We start from the raw sequence: 21,627 nt of genomic DNA on the forward strand, positions 1-21,627 counted from the left end.
TTAGTAGAGATGGGGTTTCACCATGTTGACCAGGCTGGTTTGGAACTCCTGACCTCAAGTGATCTGCCCGCCTCAGCCTCCCAAAGTGCTGGGATTACAGGTGTGAACCACTGGTCCTTTGATCTTAACAAATTCCCATAAATTACATGCACAAACAAGTGGCATGACATGTACTAAAAATTGCAAACAAGGTATGATTCCATTATGTGTAAAAAAATTATAAAAGGACAGGCACAAGGTTAAGGCAAAATAGGTAAATGTCTCTCCTTGGTCATATTTGCCCATCTCGGCTTTGCATAATAGAGTTTCCACAGACATCTGCACTACTGATAAGTAAAAATGAAAAAATGTTGACTCTGATTACCAGTAATGAATCCAGATATTGGCTTTAAACTATGGAACTGCTGATCATGCTTCGCTCTTTCCTCTACCGTTATGGCCCAGATATCCAGGCTGCCTAAAATCCAAAGAAAAGACAAATTACTCAGCGAGAAAAGCAAAACAAAATGCTCTCACACACTATTTCCACAGCACTTCAAGATTCTGTCTGTATATTATAAAGACTTGATAAAGTCACATCTGCTTGTCCTTGGAAGTTATGCATATAAAGTTAGAAAATTAAGTGTAAAACAGGACACAAAATGTAAGAAACAAAAGAGAGAGAAAGGGAGGGAAAGGAAAGAAGAGGCACACATTCCTTTTTTAGAAACTTGTCTTATAAGTTAGCAAGATTATAGTAAAATTAATAATTTACTTACATACACCCAAGCAACAGACTAAATTAACTTAAACCTAAAACTGTACCCTCAAGTGCCTTAAATACCACAGGCAAAAGTTATGAAAGAAGTTGAGTGTGATAAATATCCATGAAAATCTTTCGGGGGGGGTGATTAAAATATTAATATATTAGATTGTAGTGATGGTTACACAACTAAACATTTGCTAAAAATTATTATACAGCTAAAGCTAGTAAATTTTATGGAATATAAATTATATTTCACTAAACCTGTTTTTAAAAATGGGTATCTCAGTATGCACGAAGCAGAGTTAAAAAAAAAAAAAAGAGGGGCAGGGATGTCCTGATATGAAATAATAGCCAAAGAGAATGGGTTTTAGGTTTTCCTTCAGTTTCAGCTCTTAGGCTGACTAGATGTCTACTCACGACTGAGATCTTGCTGACTTTAGTCCTAGGTCTCCTCAAATTGACTAAAACAATTCTAGATTATATACATGGAAAGCTTTCAAAAGCTTGGACACCTTCCACAAAACTGGGAATACACAATATGTATGTTTCACACAAAATGTGAATGTGCCCAGCACATCAGCAAAAACATCTAAACATTGCATCTCTCCTCTCTGCCGGGTCTAGTATGACACTGACTAATAAAATAAAAATCCATTCAGTCACTGGAAAAATATTTACTGTGGGGATGAAGTGGTGTCCAAGACAGAGATGACCCCCTCCCTCACAGGCCTTACAGGTCTGCAACTTCTAGAAGAAATTTTCACTGCCCTGTCAGAATTCATCCCTGTAACTATAAACAAAAACCAAAAATTGTACAGTAATTAAGGGGAACAAAAATAAAATAGAATAGTAATTCTGAAAAGTTTGCAGATCTCTGCACCAGAATCCCACAGAGACTTTTACTCTCTTCATGAAGAGATTAGACAGCTGCCAAGAGTAATCTATTAATATGAATTTTTAATAAGTATTTTTTAATAAGTACTACTTTTTAATAACTATTTCTGTTAAAAAGTAACTTGGGTATAAGCAAGAACAATTAACAATTTCCTAATAACATTAGGAAAAATTACCCACAAAACACATTTTATGCAGACTGATACATTTCAAACTTATGTTTAGTTTAATTAAAGTAAAACAAACAAAAATGTCATGCTTCAAATCCAGGATTTGAAAAAGTGTAAATGACCCCATCACTTCAAAAATTAACTTGCTGATAAAAAAACAGAGGAGTGGGGGAAAATTCACTAAGAGACTTGGGAAAGACATGGCCTAATTGCAATGTTTGTATCTTATTTGGATCCCAATTTAAACAAACAAACCATAACAAGAAATGTCTAAAGACTATCAGGGAAAAGTCCGAAGACTATAAGGTACAGACTAGATATAGCAAACATTTCATAGGTACGATAATATGGTATTGTACATTTATTTATTTATTTATTTTGAGATGGAGTCTTGCTCTGTCACCCAGGCTGGAGTGCAGTGGTGCGACCTCACCTCACTGCAACCTCTGCCTCCCAGGTTCATGTCATTCTCCTGCCTCAGCCTCCTGAGTAGCTGGGACTACAGGCGCCCCCCACCACACCCGGCTAATTTTTGTATTTTTCGTAGAGACAGGGTTTCACTATGTTGGCCAGGCTGGTCTTGAACTCCGGACCTCAGGTGATCCACCGGCCTTGGTCTCCCAAAGTGCTGGGATTACAGGCGTGAGCTACGACACCTGGCCCGGTATTGTAAATTTTTATAGGTGTGATGCCACTGAAGTTACATCTTTTAATGTTTTCTTATCTTTTAGGTACACATACTAAAATATTTATAGATGAAATGATATGATGCCTGGGAGTTGCTCCAAAAGAATCCAGATGAAACAATATTGGGCATGAGTTGATAATTAATGAAACTATATGATGGAATACATGACGGCTGATTACATTATTTTCTCTACTTTTTAATTTTAAATTTGCCATAATATCAAGTTTTAAAAATCTGGTCCCAAAGTACATTAAAAAGAGAAATTTCTGAAAACTTACCACCAAAAGGTGTTGGAAACTGAGCCATGGTTCTGCTACTTTTACCTTGCTAATCGACGCCTGTAAGTGAAATGCAACATTTAAGTTTATGAAAACTTAATTCCTGCATAATCATAAACACACCAGTATGCTATCTTTAATGGTCAGAGGACTAATACTAGAGCTAGAGCATAGCTCTACAACAAAGGAATTCATTCATTCACGTGTTACTTTTTAAATACAGAGTTGTCCCTCATTATCCCAGGAAGATAGGTTCAAAGACCTCCCATGGATTAAAAAAAAATTCGTGGATCCTCAAGTCCCTGATATAAAATGGCACAGTATTTGCATACAACCTAAGCAAGTCCTCTTGCATACTTTAATCTCTAGATTACTTACAACACCTAATACAATGTAAATGCTATGTAAACAACTGTTATACTGTATGCTTAGAATTCCGTACATGTTTAGTACAAACGCAAATTTTTCCCCCAACTGTTTTCAATCTGTGGTAGGCTGAAGTTACAGACTTTGTGAAACCGATGGATACGGAGGGATGACTGTACCCTTTTCTTAACCATCTATAAATACCAGTCCATCTATTTGATGGATATAATCAAAGCTTCTTTTCATTGAGCACTTAGAACATGCTACACATTATACTAGGTAATTCATAGGTCTTATCTCTTCTACTCATCATCACAGCCCTGTGAGATAGGTTACCATTATTACCATCCCCATATTATGGATCAGGAAAATGAAAATCAGAGAGGGTACGTGATTAGCGCAATACCATTCGTTTGGTGACCAAAGGCTGTGGAGTTAGCTGTTCTGCAAACTCCACAGCCTTTCTCCCACGAAAAACACTGAAAGATTTTGAGAAAGACGGTAAACAATGCATATTACACTAACATCTGTCCCAGAATGCCAAACACAAATTTAATGCTCCAAAAATCTCCATCAGGCATTATTTATTCATGAACAGTTGATGTGAAAAAAAGTCAGTCTTCTTCTCTAACTAAAAACAAAAATCCAGATTTAGGGCCAGGTGTAGCGGCTCACGCCTGTAATCCCAGCACTTTGGGAGGCCAAGGCGGGCAGATCACGAGGTTAGGATATCGAGACCATCCTAACATAGTAAAACCTCGTCTCTACTAAAAATAAAAAAATTAAAAAAAATTAGCCGGGCATGGTGACAGGCACCTGTAGTCCCAGCTACTCGGGAGGCTGAGGCAGGAGAATGGCGTGAACCCGGCAGGTGGAGCTTGCAGTGAGCTGAGATCGCACCACCACACTGCAGCCTGGGCTACAATGCAAGACTCTGTCTCAAAAAAATCCAGATTTAGTGAATATTTTTCCTTATGTTTAACAGGGTAAATGCGCAGTTAAAAATGAGTATTGGTTGGGCACAGTGGCTCACACCTGTAATCCTAGCACTTTGACAGGCTGAGTCAGGCAGATCACTTGAGTCCAGGAGTTCGAGATCAGCCTGGGCAACATGGCAAAATCCTGTTTCTAGTGAAAATACAAAAATTACCCAGGCATGGTTGTATGAGCCTGTAGTCCCAGCTACTCCGGAGGCTGAGGTGGCAGAATAACCTGAGCTCGGGAGGTCAAGGCTACAGTGAGCTGAGATCACTGTACTCCAGCCTGAGCAACTGGAATGAGACCCTGTCTCAAAAATTAAAAGTAAATAAATAAATAAATGAGTACTACTCACAGATTTAAAATCTTAAATTTAGATTTAAAAAAATGACAGTCTCTTGCCCTAATACATCTCAATTTCATCTTCCAATTTGTCCACAGAAGTTTTTTCCAGCTACCACATTTTAAAATTTCCAAAAGCACTTTCTCATTCTCTGTTCTTCTGTTTCTTGGATCACTGGATTCCTCTGGGTTCCTTTTTCGTTCATTGGCTCGTTGACTGGGTCTCTTTCACTTTTTTTTTTGAGACGGAGTCTCACTTAGTTGCCCAGGCGATTTCAGCTCACTGCAACCTCTGCCTTCCAGGTTCAAGGAATTCTCTTGCCTCAGCCTCCTGAGTAGCTGGGATTACAGGCACGCCCCACCAAACCTGACTATTTTTTGTATTTTTAGTAGAGATGGGGTTTCACCATGTTGGCCAGGCTGGTCTCAAACTCCAGACCTTGTGATCCACCCGTCTCGGCCATCTCTTTCACTTTTAAGGTTTTCCTCATATATCTAGTGATCCCTGGATGTGCCTCCATATTTAATAGTGAGACACTAAAAAACTGCCCAAGCTCAGCGTGGGAGGCAGGTTTGTTGACCAATGGGCTTCTCTGTAAAACGATCAGGTATACTGAGTCCCCTTTTCATTGGGAGACCTCCAAATGTTCACCATGTGGAGGTTTCTTCATCGAAGCTGTTAAGTTTTGCCAGACAGAACGAAGTGCTGGGTGGGGTGCGAAGGGATCAACTCATGTAAGTGCTGCCTTGAGGAGGAGTGAAGGAAGGAAGGAGCAGGTAGGGTCCTCCACTTCAGTGTGCAGACTTGTACAGGCTTACCTGACTTTCAATCCTGTGCTTCACCTCTCTAGTCTGGAGCACTTCTGGTTCTAGTGCTCCTCCCATTTCCCCAGCACACAGGGGACTGAAGTAGTTACCCACCTGCTGGGGTATAGGAGAGAAAGGTCTAAAAGATCTGGATGTGGATTTTTAAGGAATTTCCACTGTGAGCTGTAAAACTGACTTCAGCCTTTTGGAATATGTGGAGCCTCCAAGCACAAGGAACTCTCTCCAGATATCCCTGGGGCATGCTGATTTGCATCTCCCTAACTGACCTCGGCAGGCACTTACGTGGTATCTTCCTGTGAACTCAGTTACCACTCCTCCATTCACTTCCTGTTTTGAAAAATTGTTAAAATCTTTGGTCATTGTCTCCTTTACTGTTATGTTTCTCCTTATGAATCAAGATTTTATTTATTTATGTGTTTTATTATATTTATTTTTTGAGAGTCTTGCTCTTTCCCCAGGCTGGAGTGCAGTGGCGCAATCTTGGCTCACTGCAACCTCCACCTCCTGGGTTCAAGTAAGTCTCCTGCCTCTGCCTCCCAAGTAGCTAGGATTACAGGTGACACCATCCCATCCGCCAGGCTATGAATTAACATTTTAAAGCTTCCTTTGAGATTATTGCAGACTCTAGGACACCATATTTAACCAGAGGTCTGTAAACCCAGTTGTGAATCAGACTACTTCTCACTGTAGATTCCCTTTAGAAACTGCAGCTGCCCTTCTTTTCTTCCACAATTTCTCATTCAATATACTGTATGGGCAACCTTGATAATTCTCTTAAAAATTTTAGTGTGTTTTATCTCACTTAGTCCTCATAAAATCCTTTTGGAATCAATATGTCATATATCTTTTTGCAGAGCTTCCCAAAAATGCTAAGCTCTGATTTTAAATGCATAGCATAACAGATATTTAATATATATGAGAATACATTCTGCTCAGTTTTAATTCCGTTTTTTTACTTTGTTGCAAAATGAAGAGGTTATTGATTTCTTTTTTGTATCCAGCTACTTTACCACACTTTCTTATTAGTGCTAATAGTCTCACAAATGAATCTCTTAGATTCCTAGAGCTATATCTTCTGGAAATAAAGAACTTAGCCTTACATTACTAGCCCAAAGCAATAATACTAAGCTATACAAAACAGTTGTGATAGCAATAATTTTGGTATTGCCTGTGATTTTCACAGTGATAGTTTTGGTATTTCATATTTTAATAGGTTGGTTTGTTGTTGTATTTTAGTAAAGATTATTTACTGTGTTTATGTAGTTTCCTTCTATTCCTATTTTTTATAATTTTATTAAGAAATGGCTTAATTTTTTTCAGAAGCTCTTTAAGCATCTAGTGAGATAATGAATTTCTCCTTTACTTACATTCTTATAGTGACATATTTGCGAATACTGAATTATCCTAGAATTTGTACAATAGAACAATTCATATATGCATGTTATTCTTTCACTACACAGCTAGGTTTGATTTGCTAACATTTTCTTTAAATTTTTTGTTTAAGAAAATGTTATACATAATACTATGCAAGAAATGGCAAATCCAGAGGAAATGCACGCATTTCTATCTCCCTATAAATCTTGAAAATTATCTTAGGAAAAATGATTTTATGAAGTTAGCATTAGCTTCATACTAAACTATGATACTGAAAGCATTAAAAAGAGACCATTTTTACTTATAGATACAATAATTTTACACCTTACTTTAAATATTTCACAGCTACTGTGAGAGGATCACAGCAGCAAACATAAGTATAACTCTTATAATTTAAAATATCCTTTAGTCATTATCAGTTCCTGACAAAGCACCTAGGACTATTTGTTATTTATCATCCTACTCTAGAACTTAGGAAATAATTCTCACCCTAGGTGAATCTCTACTCCAAAAGCCTTCACCTCACTATGACCAATATTAGACTACATTTACCTTCTGGCCCTTCTGACCTCCAACTCTACTTCTCCTTCATCTGTATCTCTTAAGTGACAACCAAAGGGACTCCACGTTCTCTCTCTTTCCCTTCCTAATTAAAGCCCTATTTCTTTAGTGTCATGTTCTCAGCTGGATGTGAGCAAGGAATCCAATTAAAGAAAACTAAATTATGTTTATATATGAATGAAGATGTACCTTTCAGACTTATTCACTAACACAATAGCCAAATGATGGTTTAAAGATGAGGCTGGAATTTTCCCACATAATTTTCTTCTAACCATAGGTCTTTCCAATGCCAATCACAGCGAGGTTCTCCCTGGCTCCTAAGGAACCCCAGACAATAGTAGTAACATGTAGACGAAGCAACATCTTTCAATCACATCTCCTTTTCTGTTCTGTGCTACCTGGACAGACCATGGAGATGACATCTTGGCTTAAGATGTTTTGTCCTACCATTATATACGCTTGCTGTATGAATTACTATAATCTGAAAAAAATACAGTAATTTGTAAAAGGCTACCATGTTGAGACTGGAAACGGTGGCTCACGCCTGTAATCCCAGCACTTTGGGAGGCTAAGGCAGGCAGATCACGAGGTCAGCAGAGCGAGACCATCCTGGCTAACATGGTGAAACCCCGTATCTACTAAAAATACCAAAAGAAATTAGCCGAGCGAGGTGGCAGGCGCCTGTAGTCCCAGCTACTAGGGAGGGTGAGGCAGGAGAATGGCGGGAACCCGGGAGGCAGAGCTTGCAGTGAGACTAGATCATGCCACTGCACTCCAGTCTGGGAGACAGAGCAAGACTCTGTCTCAAAAAAAAAAAAAAAAAAAAAAAAAATGGCTACCATGTCGAAAAAGAATAATCACATATCCAAGACATTAAAAAATGTCACAAAACCTGGTCAGGCGCGGTGGCTCCCACCTGGAATCCCAGCACTTTGGGAGGCTGAAGCAGGCGAATCACTTAAGGTCAGGAGTTTGCGAACAGCCTGGCCAACATGATAAAACCCTGTCTCTAATAAAAAAAGAAAAATTAGTTGGGCATGGGGTGGTCGCTTGTAATCCCAGCTACTCGGGAGGATGAGGCACAAGAATCGCGTGAACCTGGGAGGCAGAGGTTACAGTGAGCTGAGATCCTGCCACAGCACTCCAGCCTGGGCAGCAACAGCAAGACTCAGTCTCAAAAATAAAAATAAAATAAAATGTCACAAACCAGAGTTCTGCTTCTGCTATAGCAGACAGAATACAAAATGTAACTATAATACTTGAAGACAATAAGAAGTAAACAAAAGTAGGCAGATTTGGGAGGTGAGTAAAAAGTTTCTAAAAAGTTTCCTTTTCGTGGAGTAAAAAGTTTCTTTTTCATCTTTTCTCTACAACTCTGCCCCACAGGTGGGCCCCAGTCAGGAAGCTATGCAGTGAAGCACAGGTGCAGAAACTAAAATTCCAGCAGAAACAGTCTTTGTGGTCAAAGGAATTAATGAAAAAGGCACCTGTGGGCTGTAAAGTGTGGGGAAAACCAGACAGGAAAAAGCTAGAAATGGGGACCTGCCATTGTGTGAATGAATTCCTGCTCATCTCAGGCTCACACCTGAGATATGGATATGCACAGCAGGCTCAAAGTAGCCCAGCACTTGTCTTGAAAACTAAACTGAGAAAGAAACCCCTGTCCACAGACAATACAGAGAATTTATAGTATGGTATATAACCAAGGTAGATCTAACCAAGTTAGATACCTACTGAAACAAACCGCATTCTGCAGAGGATTACAACAGCACACACCATCTATACAACATGAAACTCACAATGTCCAGGATATAATCCAAACTACTGGACATACAAAGAAGTAGGAAAATCTGACAAATTCTAAAAAAAAAGAAAAAAAAATTGCAATCAACAGATGCCAACTCCAAGACAATGAAAATGTTGAAATTATCACACAAAGACTGTGGAACAGCCATTACACCTACTTTCCATGAGGCAAACACAAACAAATGAATGGAAAGATACAAGTTATCAGCAGAGAAAGAAAAACTAGTTTAAAAAGAATCAAATGTAAATTTTAGAGAGAAACTGAGATCTTTAAGAATTAAGGCAAAGCAAAAGAAACTGCAAACATCTGAATAAATATAAAATTATTTTATATTATTAAGCTCTTTAAAATAAGGCAGGAGAATCACTTGAACTCGAGAGGCGGAGGTTGCAGTGAGCCGAGATCTCACCACTGCACTCCAGCCTAGCGACCGTGCAAGACTCCGTCTCAACAACAACAAAAACTTTCCCCAAAAGAAAGCCGTAGTCTGTTTCACTGGTGAATTGTTTCAAAGAAGAAATAATACAAAAATCATGCAAAGTTTTTCAAACAAAAAGGAGATCACTGCCCACCTCACTTTTTGAGGTCATACAACTATTAAGCTCTTTAAAATACGTAGACTGTTGAAAACAAATATTGTAACCCTGTGTAGTAGGATTTCAACATAAATATAACACATATAATAACTGTAACATAAATGTCTCTGGGGGGAGAGTAAAGGGACTTATATGGCTGCAAGTCTTCTACATTCTACATGAAGTGATAAAATATTAACTCTAAGTTGATTATAAAAGGTTAAGTAAATATATTTACTACCTGGAGCAATTACACAACACACACACACACACACACACAGAAAAAGATATGGCCAAAAAGTCAAGAGGCAAATGAAAATGGAATGTTAAAAATCCAAAGATGTCAAGAAAAAAGAAACAGAAGAAAGAAAGAAAGAAAAAAAAACCAGAAAGGACAAACAAAACCAATAATAGGAAGATGGCAGGTCTAATTCCAACAACCGATAATTACATTAAATGTTAATACTCTCAACAATAACAGAGAAAAAAACTTGGAAAAAGAAATGTAAACCAACAATATGTAGAAGAAAAGAAATTACAATGATATGGCAGAATGAATAAAACTTCAGACAATAGAGAAAATTATAAAATCAAAATCTGGTTCTTTGAAAAAAAAATTTATGAACCTCAAGCTAGAGACAGAGAAAAAAAAATCATACAAATAAGGGGCATCCCCATCAATCCTACATTTAAAAAATAATAAATAGTAAAAACAGCTTTATGCCAACAAATTTGACAGTGTAGATAAAAGAAACAAATTTCTTGGAAAATAAAGCTTACCAAAATTGATACGAGAATCTGAATACTCCTATATTTATTAAAGAAGCTGATTTTATCATTAATAACCTTCCCCGGCTGGGAGCCGTGGCTCAAGTCTGTAATCCCAGCACTTTGGGATCACAAGGTCAGGAGATCGAGACCATCCTAGCCAACGTCTCTACTAAAAATACAAAAATTAGCTGGGTGTGGTAGCAGGTGCCTATAATCCCAGCTACTTGGGAGGCTGAGGCAGAAGAATCACTAGAACCCGAGAGGTGGAGGTTGCAGTGAGCCCAGATCACACCACTGCACTCCAGCCCGGCGACGGAGCAAGACTCCATCTCAACAATAACAAAAAAACTTCCCCCAAAAGAAAGCCATAGTCTGTTTCACTGATGAATTCTGTCCAGGAAGAAATAATACAAAAATTATGCAAAGTTTTTCAAACAAAAAGGAGATCACTGCCCACCTCACTTTTTGAGGTCAAACAACTATAATATCAAAACTTCACAGACATTACAAAAAATAAATAATAGAACAAGATCCCTAAAAAATATAGATACAAAAATCATTCACAAAAATTAAAAACTGAACATCAATATCATATAAAAAAGATACTAAAATATAATCAAACAGTTTATCCTAGAAATGCAAGGTTAAACCATTCGGAAAATGTAATATACCATATTAGCAGAATAAAGCAGAAAGCCCAGATGATCATGTGAATAGATATCTTTTTAAAAGCTTCTGACAAAAACTCAACATTCAATCATGATTTTAAAAAAACCTCTCAGCAAATCAGAATTAGTAGGAAACTTCTACAGATATAGGGCACCCATGAAAAACCTACATCTAACATCATAGTTAATGGTTAAAGACTGAATTTCTCAGCCTGAGATCAGGAAGAAGGCAAGGATATCTGCTTTTCCCACTTCTATGCAACACTGATGTGGAGATTCTACTCAATAAAGTATTAAGGTAAGAAATAGCAAAAAATAGGCATAAAGATTGGAAAATAAAAATAAAGCTCTCCTTATTTATAGATATCATTGTTTATAAAGAAAATCCCAGAGAATCTAGAAAACAATGACTATATTCAATAAGTGAATTTAACAAAACTGCAGGATAAAAGATTAATGTATCAAAATGAACTGAATTCTTAAATACTAGCAAGCAAAAAATTGGAGAGTGGAATTAAGAAAAACAACTGTTTTACAGTAGCATCAAAAAATATAAAATTTCTAAATGTAAATTTAACAAAAGACAGGCTGGGCGCGGTGGCTTACACCTGTAATCCCAGCACTTCAGGAAGCCAAGGTGGGCGAGTCACCTGAGGACAGCAGTTCGAGACCAGCCTGACCACTAAAAATACAAAATCAGCCAGGCATGGTGGCACATGCCTGTAATTCCAGCTACTTGGGAGGCTGAGGCATGAAAATCGCTTGAACCTGGGAGGCCAAGCCTGGGCAACAAGAGTAAAACTCCGTCTCAAACAAACAAACAAACAAAAAAACACATACAAGGCCTCTGCACTTAGAACTGCAAAATATTGCAAAGAAAACTTAAAGAAGACCTAAGTAAATGGTACTAAGATACTAAGTTCATGGGTTGGAAGATTAAATATTGTGAAAATGCCATTATCTCCAAAGGGTTTGTATATTCAATGCAATCCCAATCAAAATTGCAGCAGGCTTTGTGGCAGAAATTGGCAAGCTGATAGTAAAGACCTAGAATAAGCAGGGCAGCTTTTTAAAGGAACAAAGTTGAAAGATTTACCCTGATTTCAAGATTTACTATAAAACAACAGTAGTCCAGGCCTTCTGTGATTGGTATAAAGAGACAGATCAATAAAACAGAAAAGAAGAGTTCAGAAAGACCTACCCGTTTGGTTAATTGATTTTTGGCAAAGTTGTAAAGACAAATCACTGGAGGAAAAAAGTCTTTCAACAGACAAAGTAGATTAACTGGTTATCCAGGTGGAGAGAAAGACCAACACTGACACTTAACATAATACACAAAAATAAATTCAAAACACGTCCCAGGCCTAAATGCAAAACCATATATGCTTCATATAAAAATATTAAAAGATGGGAGAATATGTCCCTGACCTTAGGCTAGACAATTTCTCAAAACACAAAGAAGCATGATTTATAAAAGAAAAAATTAGTAAACTGGGCTTCAAAGTAAAAAACAAAAACAAAAAAACAACAAAAAAAACACAGTTATTCAAAAGATAACCATTATGAAAACAAAAAAATAAACCACAGAGACAAAGAAAACACTTGCAACACGTATATTAGAAAAAGGACTTGTATCCACAATATATAAAGAACTCTTAAAATTTAGGAATAAGACAGCTCAGTGAGGAAATGGCTGAGATGTAAAATAACTTCTAGAAACGGGCAATAAACCCATGAAAAGATGTTCAACATTATTAACCATCAGGGAAATGCAAACTAAAATCACACTGACATACCACTTATATTTCCACTAGAATGACTAATGTGAGAAAGAATGATCACATCTAGTGTTGGTGAGGACGTGGAACAGCTCTACACGTTGCTGGGAGGAATGTAAAATTGCACAAACTTTTAAAAATATAGTTTTCTTAAAACATTACACAGCTACCACTCCACCTAGCCACTCTATTTCTAGGTATCTGGCTAAGAGAAATGAAAATTTATGTCTACACACAGATTTTTACACAAATGTTCTATCAAACTTTATTTCTAAGAGCCAAAAACTGAAACCCAAATGTCAATCAACTGATCAATGAATAAACAAATGGTGATCTATCCATACAATGAAATGCTACTTGGCAATAAAAAGGAACTAACTGTTACACATGCAACAACATGTATGAATCTCAAAATTATTACGCTAAGTGAAAGAAGTCAGGTTAAAAAAGAAGTATGTACCTATGATTCCACTTTCAGAAAAAGTCTAGAAAATGTAAACTAATTATAGTGACAAAAACCCCAATAAGTGGTTTCCTAAAGATGGGAGGAGGAGAAAGGACACAAAACAGAGAGGCATAAGAAACTTACGAGGGAACAGAAATGTTTGCTCTCTTGGGAATGATGATTTCACAGGTATATGTTTATGTCAAAACTAACCAAACTGTACATTTTAAATATATGCATTTAAAGTGCAGTGCCTCACATCTGTAAGCCCAGTGCTTTGGGATGCCAAAGTGGGAGCATCACTTTAGGCCAGGAGTTCAAGACTAGCCTGGGCAACATAGTGAGATCCCTGCCCCACAAAAAATAAAAAATTGAAAAACATAAAAATAAAAAATAAGTATATGCATTTAGTACACTTCAATTACATATTAATAAAGTTGAAAAGAGAGGCACCAGCCACAAAGAAAACACTAAGTATAAAGAGTCAAGAATACAGCATTCCTAACAGTTCACTATAAACTAGAGTATCCATGCTGATGGAACTCACATCTCTCCCCCAAGAGATGTAGCAATTCTTGATATGCCTCAACACAGATTTTAACTTTTAAAAAATAACTCGTTTAAGCTCAAGTTAAAAACTGAATTGAGGTCGGGCACAGTGGCTCACACCTGTAATCCCAGCACTTTGGGAGGCCGAGGCGTAGTTTGACACTAGCCTGGCTAACATGGTGAAACCCTTTCTCTACTAAAAATACAAAAGTAAGCTGGGCGTGATGGTGCACGCCTGCATTCTTAGCTACTCAGAAGGCTGAGGCACGAGGATCACTTGAACCCAGGAGGCGGAGGTTGCAGTGAGCCAAGATTGTACAACTGCACTCCAAATAAATAAATAAATAAATAAATAAATAAATAAAACCTGAATTGAAAGGATAGAACAAATGGTGTGGACTATAAAGCTTTTGAGCAAGTTAAGTGGCAGATCTCAGATTGTGAATAGGAATCCTTAATGACACTATTTACTAAAATAAAATTTCTTTTTAAAAAAGGTTTTCTTATAGAAGTGAGGTAGGGTGAAACATGAGTCAACGTTGAATCCAAAATGCTTTACTGGAAAATACTAATTACTCATTTTAAGTTCAATATATCCAGTGGTTTTCATTTTTGTAATAAATGCCTTTTATTAAAATTCTAAGATCAGTGACTTTCCAAATACCTTTATGACCAAGTAACAAGTAACAGCTATATTCTCATTTTAAATTTCATGTAAGTGGGGAAAATGTCTGGAAAGTATAAAATATGAGATATATTTTAAAATGTCATCAATTAAAAACTTGGCCAGGCCTGGTGGCTCATGCCTGTAATCCCAGCACTTTGGGAGACTGAGGTGGGCAGATAACTTGAGGTCAGGAGTTCCAGATCAGCCTGGCCAACATGGCGAAACCTCATCTCGACTAAAAATATAAAAGTTAGCCAGCATGGTGGCACATGCCTGTAATCCCAGCTACTCGGGAGGCTGGGGCAGGAGAATCACTTGAACCCAGGAGGCAGAGGTTGCAGTGAGCTGAGATTGCACCACGGCACTCCAGCCTGGGCAACAAGTAATATGAACAAAATTCAAATGTAAAAGATGATATGAAACTTCATAGACACATCAGTGTTTGATTTGTATAAATAAACATATATACATCAAGAGACAAGTTATAAAGGCCTCCAATATGAGTAGGCTTTCAGAAAAAAAATTAAAACTGCTTTTATTGCCATAACTCACTAAATATATAGTCAAAATGAAACATCAATTTATAATGATAGGAGAAATGAACTTCAGTGCCTCCATTTCTAAATATTTTATTAATGTCTTTCCATTTAAAATTCTGGAGAATATTTTATATTTAGCCAAACTTTCAAATGTTAAAAAGAGAATTGAAAAAATGTAGGTTTTAGCCGGGCGTGGTGGCTCACGCCTGTAATCCCAGCACTTTGGGAGGCCGAGGCGGGTGGATCACGAGGTGAGGACATCAAGACCATCCTGGCTAACACAGTGAAACCCTGTCTCTACTAAAAATACAAAAAAAAAATTTGCTGGGCATGGGGGCGACCACCTGTATTCCCAGCTACTCGGGAAGCTGAGGCAGGAGAATGGCGTGAACCCAGGAGGTGGAGCTTGCAGTGAGCTGAGATTGTGCCACTGCACTCCAGCCTGGGCAACAAGCAAGATTCCGTCTCAAAAAAAAAAGAGAGAAAAAAATATAGGTTTTAACTTTTAAGTCAGAGCACTAGTATATTAAATATTTTCATATTCTTCTCTTTTACAATCAGATTATCATTTCTATTTAGAGTTTACTTTAAAAAAACCTTCATATCTTTCCTATGTCTTATTAATTTACTCAGGAAAAATTTTTATTTCCACGTACAGTACAAAGTTATACTGATCCAATATAAAAACAACAGGTTGGTTCAGTGATTTTTATCTCCTCACTAAAGCATTTTAAGATTGTCTTTTTTCTTTGAGATGGAGTCTGGCTCTTTGGCCCAGGCTGGAGTGCAGTGGCCGGATTTCAGCTCACTGCAACCTCTGCCTCCCAGGTTCACGCCATACAGCCTCAGCCTTCAGAGTAGCTGGGACTACAGGCGCCCGCCACCACGCCCAGCTAATTTTTTGGGGTGTGTATATATGTATTTTTTTTTTGTAGAGACGGGGTTTCACCGTGTTAGCCAAGATGGTCTCGATTTGCTGACCTCGTGATCCACCCGCCTTGGCCTCCCAAAGTGCTGGGATTACAGGCATGAGCCACCGCGCCCGGCCAAGACTGTCTTAACAACTGATTTTGAGGCCCTTATCTCATTCAAATGACAGCTTAGCCTTACTCCCAGAATCAAAGATAATAGTGGACGATAACATTATGCCAAAATAATGAAGTCAACTTTGGTGAGGATTTACTGGCATGATCCTTAATAGTAATAGTTTATAATAACTAATGGAAAGTTTAAATGCTTGGAAGTACACCTGACTGATATTAGCCAATTTAATCCTATTAACAAAGCTATGGATTAAATAATATTAGTATTCCCTCTTATGGAGACTAAGGCACAGTTTATACAGTTATTAAACAATGGAAGAGAGAGTCTGGATTCAGAGCCCATGATCATAACCTCATACTTCTAGGAATAAGAACTTCACCAAAGAGGCACAAAGTAGTTAGCCCAGTAAACTAACCAGGGTGAAGCTGTGGATGCAGGGGATACTTTTCCATGCAATAAAGGCACTGGAAAACAACAGAAAGAAGAAAGATAAACCAATTTTTTTTTTTTTGTAATGTCATAGCAGATCACAGAAAAAAAAATGGGGGAATTAAGATTAATAGAATGCTGACATGTAAGTCCAATGAGCTTCTACTTCTTACACACAAAAAGGAAAAGCTTCCTGATGTGTAAACATTTACCATATGGAAGCAGGAAGTCATATTTTTTTTTAAAAATCTAACAGAAAACCTACAGCACTTAAGAAAAGAAAAAGGTGAATGAAATCAGTTCTATCTCTATGAGGGGACTTCAGCAGCATAAAGTAGGTCACCTTCGCTGAAAACAAACAGAAGCATACCTAAAGAAAAGGAAAGGCATTCTTCTCTCTGAGGTCCCCAGCCCTGTGGCCTAGAAAGCAGGAGGGTTACCCAGGAGTGCGGGAAGCTCAGCCCCAGGCAGAGGCAGCACCTCAGGGCTAAGAGCCCGGAGCTCTTCAGGGAGGAGACAACACAGAGAGAAGGGCAGCACCAAGTAGGCAAATAGGCGCGATCCCATTTACTAGTTACCATTTCGTCCCACTGAAATACTTCTGTCTTACAACAGGGCCTACATCATGACTGCTTACGCTTTCCCCCTTTAAAGGTTATAAGTGACAATTGTGGGAAATTTAGAAAACTGAAAAGATAGGTGAAAAAAAAAATTCACAATTCCACTCTCCGAAGGCAACCTCTATCAACAGCTTGGTATTTCTATTTCCTTTTAGTCTTTTCCCAATGAAAGTACAATTGTTTCCTTCTTTGGCACACTTTACACAACGTACATGCTTTCAGCAAGTTATTAAAACCTTTCTAAACATATTGCTGGACCTAGATATTTCATGGAGACAAACACTCTTTAGGTACAAAAAACAGAAAAACACAGAGACTAAATATTAAGCAATGAAGAAACAGGTAAATAGTTTCTTCAAGTTTGGATAATGTTCAGATTTTTAAACCAAACCTAGAATATGTTTAAGAAGTCTTTAATCTTTCTTCATTTCAGCTTCAGGAAAAACAGCCAATTAGAGAAAGTCAAAAGAAAAAATACTGATGATCTTTAATTTTTGTACTTACATTAAAATTCCTAATGTTGACATAGATAAGTAGAAGGCCTCTAATAAACATGTATTTATAAAATAGAATGACCATCCTTAAAACAACTTTCTTTATATACACACATATATATATTCTTTACATATATATTCTTTATATATACATATTTATTTATATATGTCTTTATGTGTGTACATATGTATATACATACATAGATGGAGTCTCGCTCAGCCTGGAGTGCAGTGGTGTGATCTCGGCTCACTGTAATCACTGCAACCACCATCTCCCTGGTTCAAGAGATTCTCCCATCTCAGTCTCCTGAGTAGCTGGGATTACAGCCACCGGCCATCATGCCCAGCTAATTTTTGTATTTTAGTAGAGATGGGGTTTCACCATGTTGGCCAGGCTGGTCCTGAACTCTTGACCTCAGGTGATCTGCCCTCCTCGGCCTCCCAAAGTGCTAGGATTACAGGCATGAGCCACCATGCCTGGCTAAAACAGTATTTATTAAAATGTCATTCTGCAGGACAAAAAAGTACATTGAAACAGATTTGTTATTTCAGTTCCAATGTTTTGCTATCATAAATACAGGAAGATTATTCAGCAAATACGCAATAATTCCAAAAAATCAAAATCAAAACATAAACAATTAGGGATTTTAGGTTCTAGCACATAAATACTAAGTTTAATAGTTAAAAAGGTAAAAATTTAACCATGTGGAATAAAATGTCTAAAGTCTTAATTACCGGAGTAATTTAAAACTTAACTTTCTATCAAATAATTAAACTGTAATTAGTCTTTTAAAACAAGTATGTCACTGTGCTGTTCTTTCAACTTTCCTGAATGTTTGAAAATTTTCAAATATTTTTAGCCAGGTACAGTGGCTCACGCCTGTAATCCCACCACACTGGGCTAATTTTTTTTTTTTTTTTTTTTAACAGAGACAGGGTTTCGCCACGTTGGCCAGGTTGGTCCCAAACTCCTGACCTCAAGTGATCCACCCACCTTTGCCTCTCAAAGTGCTGGGATTACAGGCGTGTGTCACCATGCCCAGCCAAATTTTTTAAAAAATAAAGGGAAGCATGCAAGATGAAATGAGGTAATTCAAACATATTTACAGGCCAGGCACAGTGGCTCACACCTGTAATCCTAGCACTTTTGGAGGCCGAAGCAGGGAGATCACTTGAGTCCAAATCAATTTCCCACAGTGGTCACAAGAGTTCAAGGCTGGCCTGGCAAAACCCCATCTCTACAAAAAATACAAAAAAACTAGCTTGGTGTGGTGGCATGTGCCATTAGTCTCAACTATTTAGGAGGCTGGGGCGGGAAGACTGCTTGAACCTGGGCCTAAGCAAGTCTAATCCATTTATAAATGTTCCATTATATTCAAAATACCCTTTCCACCAACAGTAGGTTCTTAACTACTGAGACCAGGCATGCTGTGGTTGTGACTCCAGCAAAATGGATTGGTGGCATTGCATGAGCTGAGATTGCACCACTGCACTTCAGCCTGGGCAACAGATTGAGACCACAGCTATTTAAAAAAAAAAAAAAAAGGAAACACACACACACACACACACACACACACACAGCAAAAAGAATCTTCTACATGTACTACAGATAATCAGCAGATTTTTAATACACCAAAATAGGCTAATCTAGGCTTAATGACCTAAAGACTAAAAGGTGATTATGAACATACATCATCTGTTTTTCACTTAATTATTGACCATCCCTTCACAAAAATCTTATAATCCTCTTATATAAATGAAAAAACTGGGCCCAAACAATTAGTGACAGGCAAAGGTTACAGAAGGGGAGAGCGGAGTCCCAGGCTGTTCAGTGTAAGATGCCAGCAATCCATGCTGCTGCAGTCACAACCAAAGCATGCCTGGTGTCAGCAGTTAAGAACCTACTGTTGGTAGAAAGGGTATTTCGTATATAATGGAACATTTATAAATGGATTAGGTTTGCTTTCTCCCTCCTACTGTACTTACAGTCACAGAGTTTCAGCAGCTCTCAACTGTGAGCAACTGCATCTGTCTGCCTCCCCTCCAAAGTACGGCAAGATGGCTAGAAGGTATTAGAGGACAGGGGAATAAACACAGCAGAGACCTCTTCATCCTCATATTTAAACAATTCAGGGCCAGGTGCGGGGGCTCACGCCTGTAATCCCAGCACTTTGGGAGGCCGAGGCAGGTGGATCACCTGAGCTTAGGAGTTTGAGACCAGCCTGGCCAACATGGCAAAACACCATCTCTACTAAAAATACAAAAATAAGCCAGGCATGGTGGCAGGCACCTGCAATCCCAGCTACTCGGGAGGCTGAGGCAGGAGAATTGCTTGAACCTGGGGAGGTGGAGGTTGCAGTGAGCTGAGATCATGCCACTGCACTCCAGCATGGGTGACAGAACAAGACCCCATCTCCAAAAAACAAAACAAAACAAAAAACAATTCAGGCAGGGAGGGTGGCTCACACTGATAATCCTAGCACTTTGGGAAGTTGAGGCAGGAGGATCTGCTGAGGTCAGGAATTCAAGACTAGCCTGGGCAACACAGCAAGATGCTGTCTCTACAAAAAACAAACTTAAAAATTTGGTGTGGCGGTGCCTGCCTATAGTCCCAGCTACCTGGGAAGGCTGAGGCAGGAGAAAATCCTTTGGTCCCAGGAGTTAGAGGTTGTAGTGAGCTATGATGGCACTACTGGCACTGCAGCCTGGGCGGCAGAGTTAGACACTGTCTCTAAAAAAATAAAATAAAATTCCCTTTGGGCGTGCTGATTTATTTATTGTATAAATTTCTGATATGGGATCTCGCTCTGTCACCCAGAATGGAAAGCGGAGGCACAATCTCAGTTCACCGCAACTTCCACCTCTGGGGCTTAAGCCATCCTCCTACCTCAGTCCCAGCTAATTTTCATACTTTTGTAGAGACAGGGTTTCACCATGTTGCCCAGGCTGGTCCTGAACTCCTGAGCTCAAGCAGTCCGCCCGCCTCAGCCTCCCAAGATGCATGAGCCACCGTGCCCAGCCAGCTGGACTTGCATTTTAACAGGTCTATTTCTAAACCCACTTCATGGTGTCCCTTTCCAATCTTCAGACTCATTTATTTGAAACAGATTTTTATAGCTTGAAGAAACTATAGGATAGTAAGATATAAAACACAAGATTAAAATTGGTAGAAATGTGGCATCAATGAAACACAGAGGGGAAAAAAACGTCCAAATGTGGGAGAAAAATAAAAATGTGTATATTTTAAACATCTCAAAGGATATAAACACATCCTCAGAAACATAAAAAACTATTATCTGATATTTGAGAGTTGTTAGAGTTTGGTTTCAGGTACTAATCTATGTATATCTGTCCTTGATCTAGAAAAACAATTAAAAGAAACCTCAAACAAATACTGACTCCACATATTACCCTTTTAAAGGCTTTGCATCTATAAAAATTCAAAATTGGAAAACATTAAAGAAAAATACAAGGAAATCTCTTATTTAAAACAAATCTGCAATGAATGAAAACACCTAGAAGAGCCTATGTCCCTGTCCTATAAGTGAGTCTTATACCAGATTCCCATCTTGAGATGACTCTTAGAGCAGGAAATGAATGAAAAAGAAGAAAGCTGCCCTTTAAGATTACACATAAAGGCAAGAGGTACACAAAGCTCTTTTAAAATACAGAGAAAAGGCACTGAAAGCCAGACAAAAAATGGACAAAGGAACTGACAAATCCCAAACATATAGCCAACCTGATCAATGCCCTATTGTCATGTCTGAAGCCCTGAGCCTCAAATGTGGCTTTTACATGTGCTATTTGAAGTAGAAGAACAAGATGACCTAAAAGGGATATGCAGCTTGTTCATAAGTAATATTTTAAAACTGCATGAAGGATAAAGAACCTAATAAAAAGAAGAATCTTATTACTAAAACTGAAAAAGGTCAAAGACATTGTCCACATTATATCTGACAAACTATCATGATGACTCAAGTTGTCCTCGAAACAGGGAACAGGCATTCCTCCCAGAAT

General features: G+C 38.2%; 1 protein-coding gene across 4 annotated transcripts in view; it reads right to left on the minus strand.

Annotated features, from left to right (window-relative positions):
- ITSN1 (intersectin 1) overlaps window positions 1–21,627 on the minus strand; it is a 242,715-nt gene that overhangs the window by 166,466 nt on the left and 54,622 nt on the right. For 3 of the 4 annotated variants that reach the window (XM_023190769.2, XM_023190761.3, XM_023190748.3), the window contains exons 2-3: window positions 2,776–2,835; window positions 365–457 (exon numbers count right to left, since the gene is read on the minus strand). The exons of the other annotated variant lie outside the window; for it this stretch is intronic. In XM_023190769.2, coding sequence (XP_023046537.1) covers window positions 365–457; window positions 2,776–2,803 — 121 coding nt within the window. In that variant the 5' untranslated portion in view covers window positions 2,804–2,835. The remainder of the gene's footprint in view (window positions 1–364; window positions 458–2,775; window positions 2,836–21,627) is intronic. 4 annotated transcript variants of the gene reach the window in all.

This window comes from Piliocolobus tephrosceles, chromosome 19 (genome assembly GCF_002776525.5).
Source record: "Piliocolobus tephrosceles isolate RC106 chromosome 19, ASM277652v3, whole genome shotgun sequence".
NCBI classification, from domain to species: Eukaryota; Metazoa; Chordata; class Mammalia; order Primates; family Cercopithecidae; genus Piliocolobus; species Piliocolobus tephrosceles.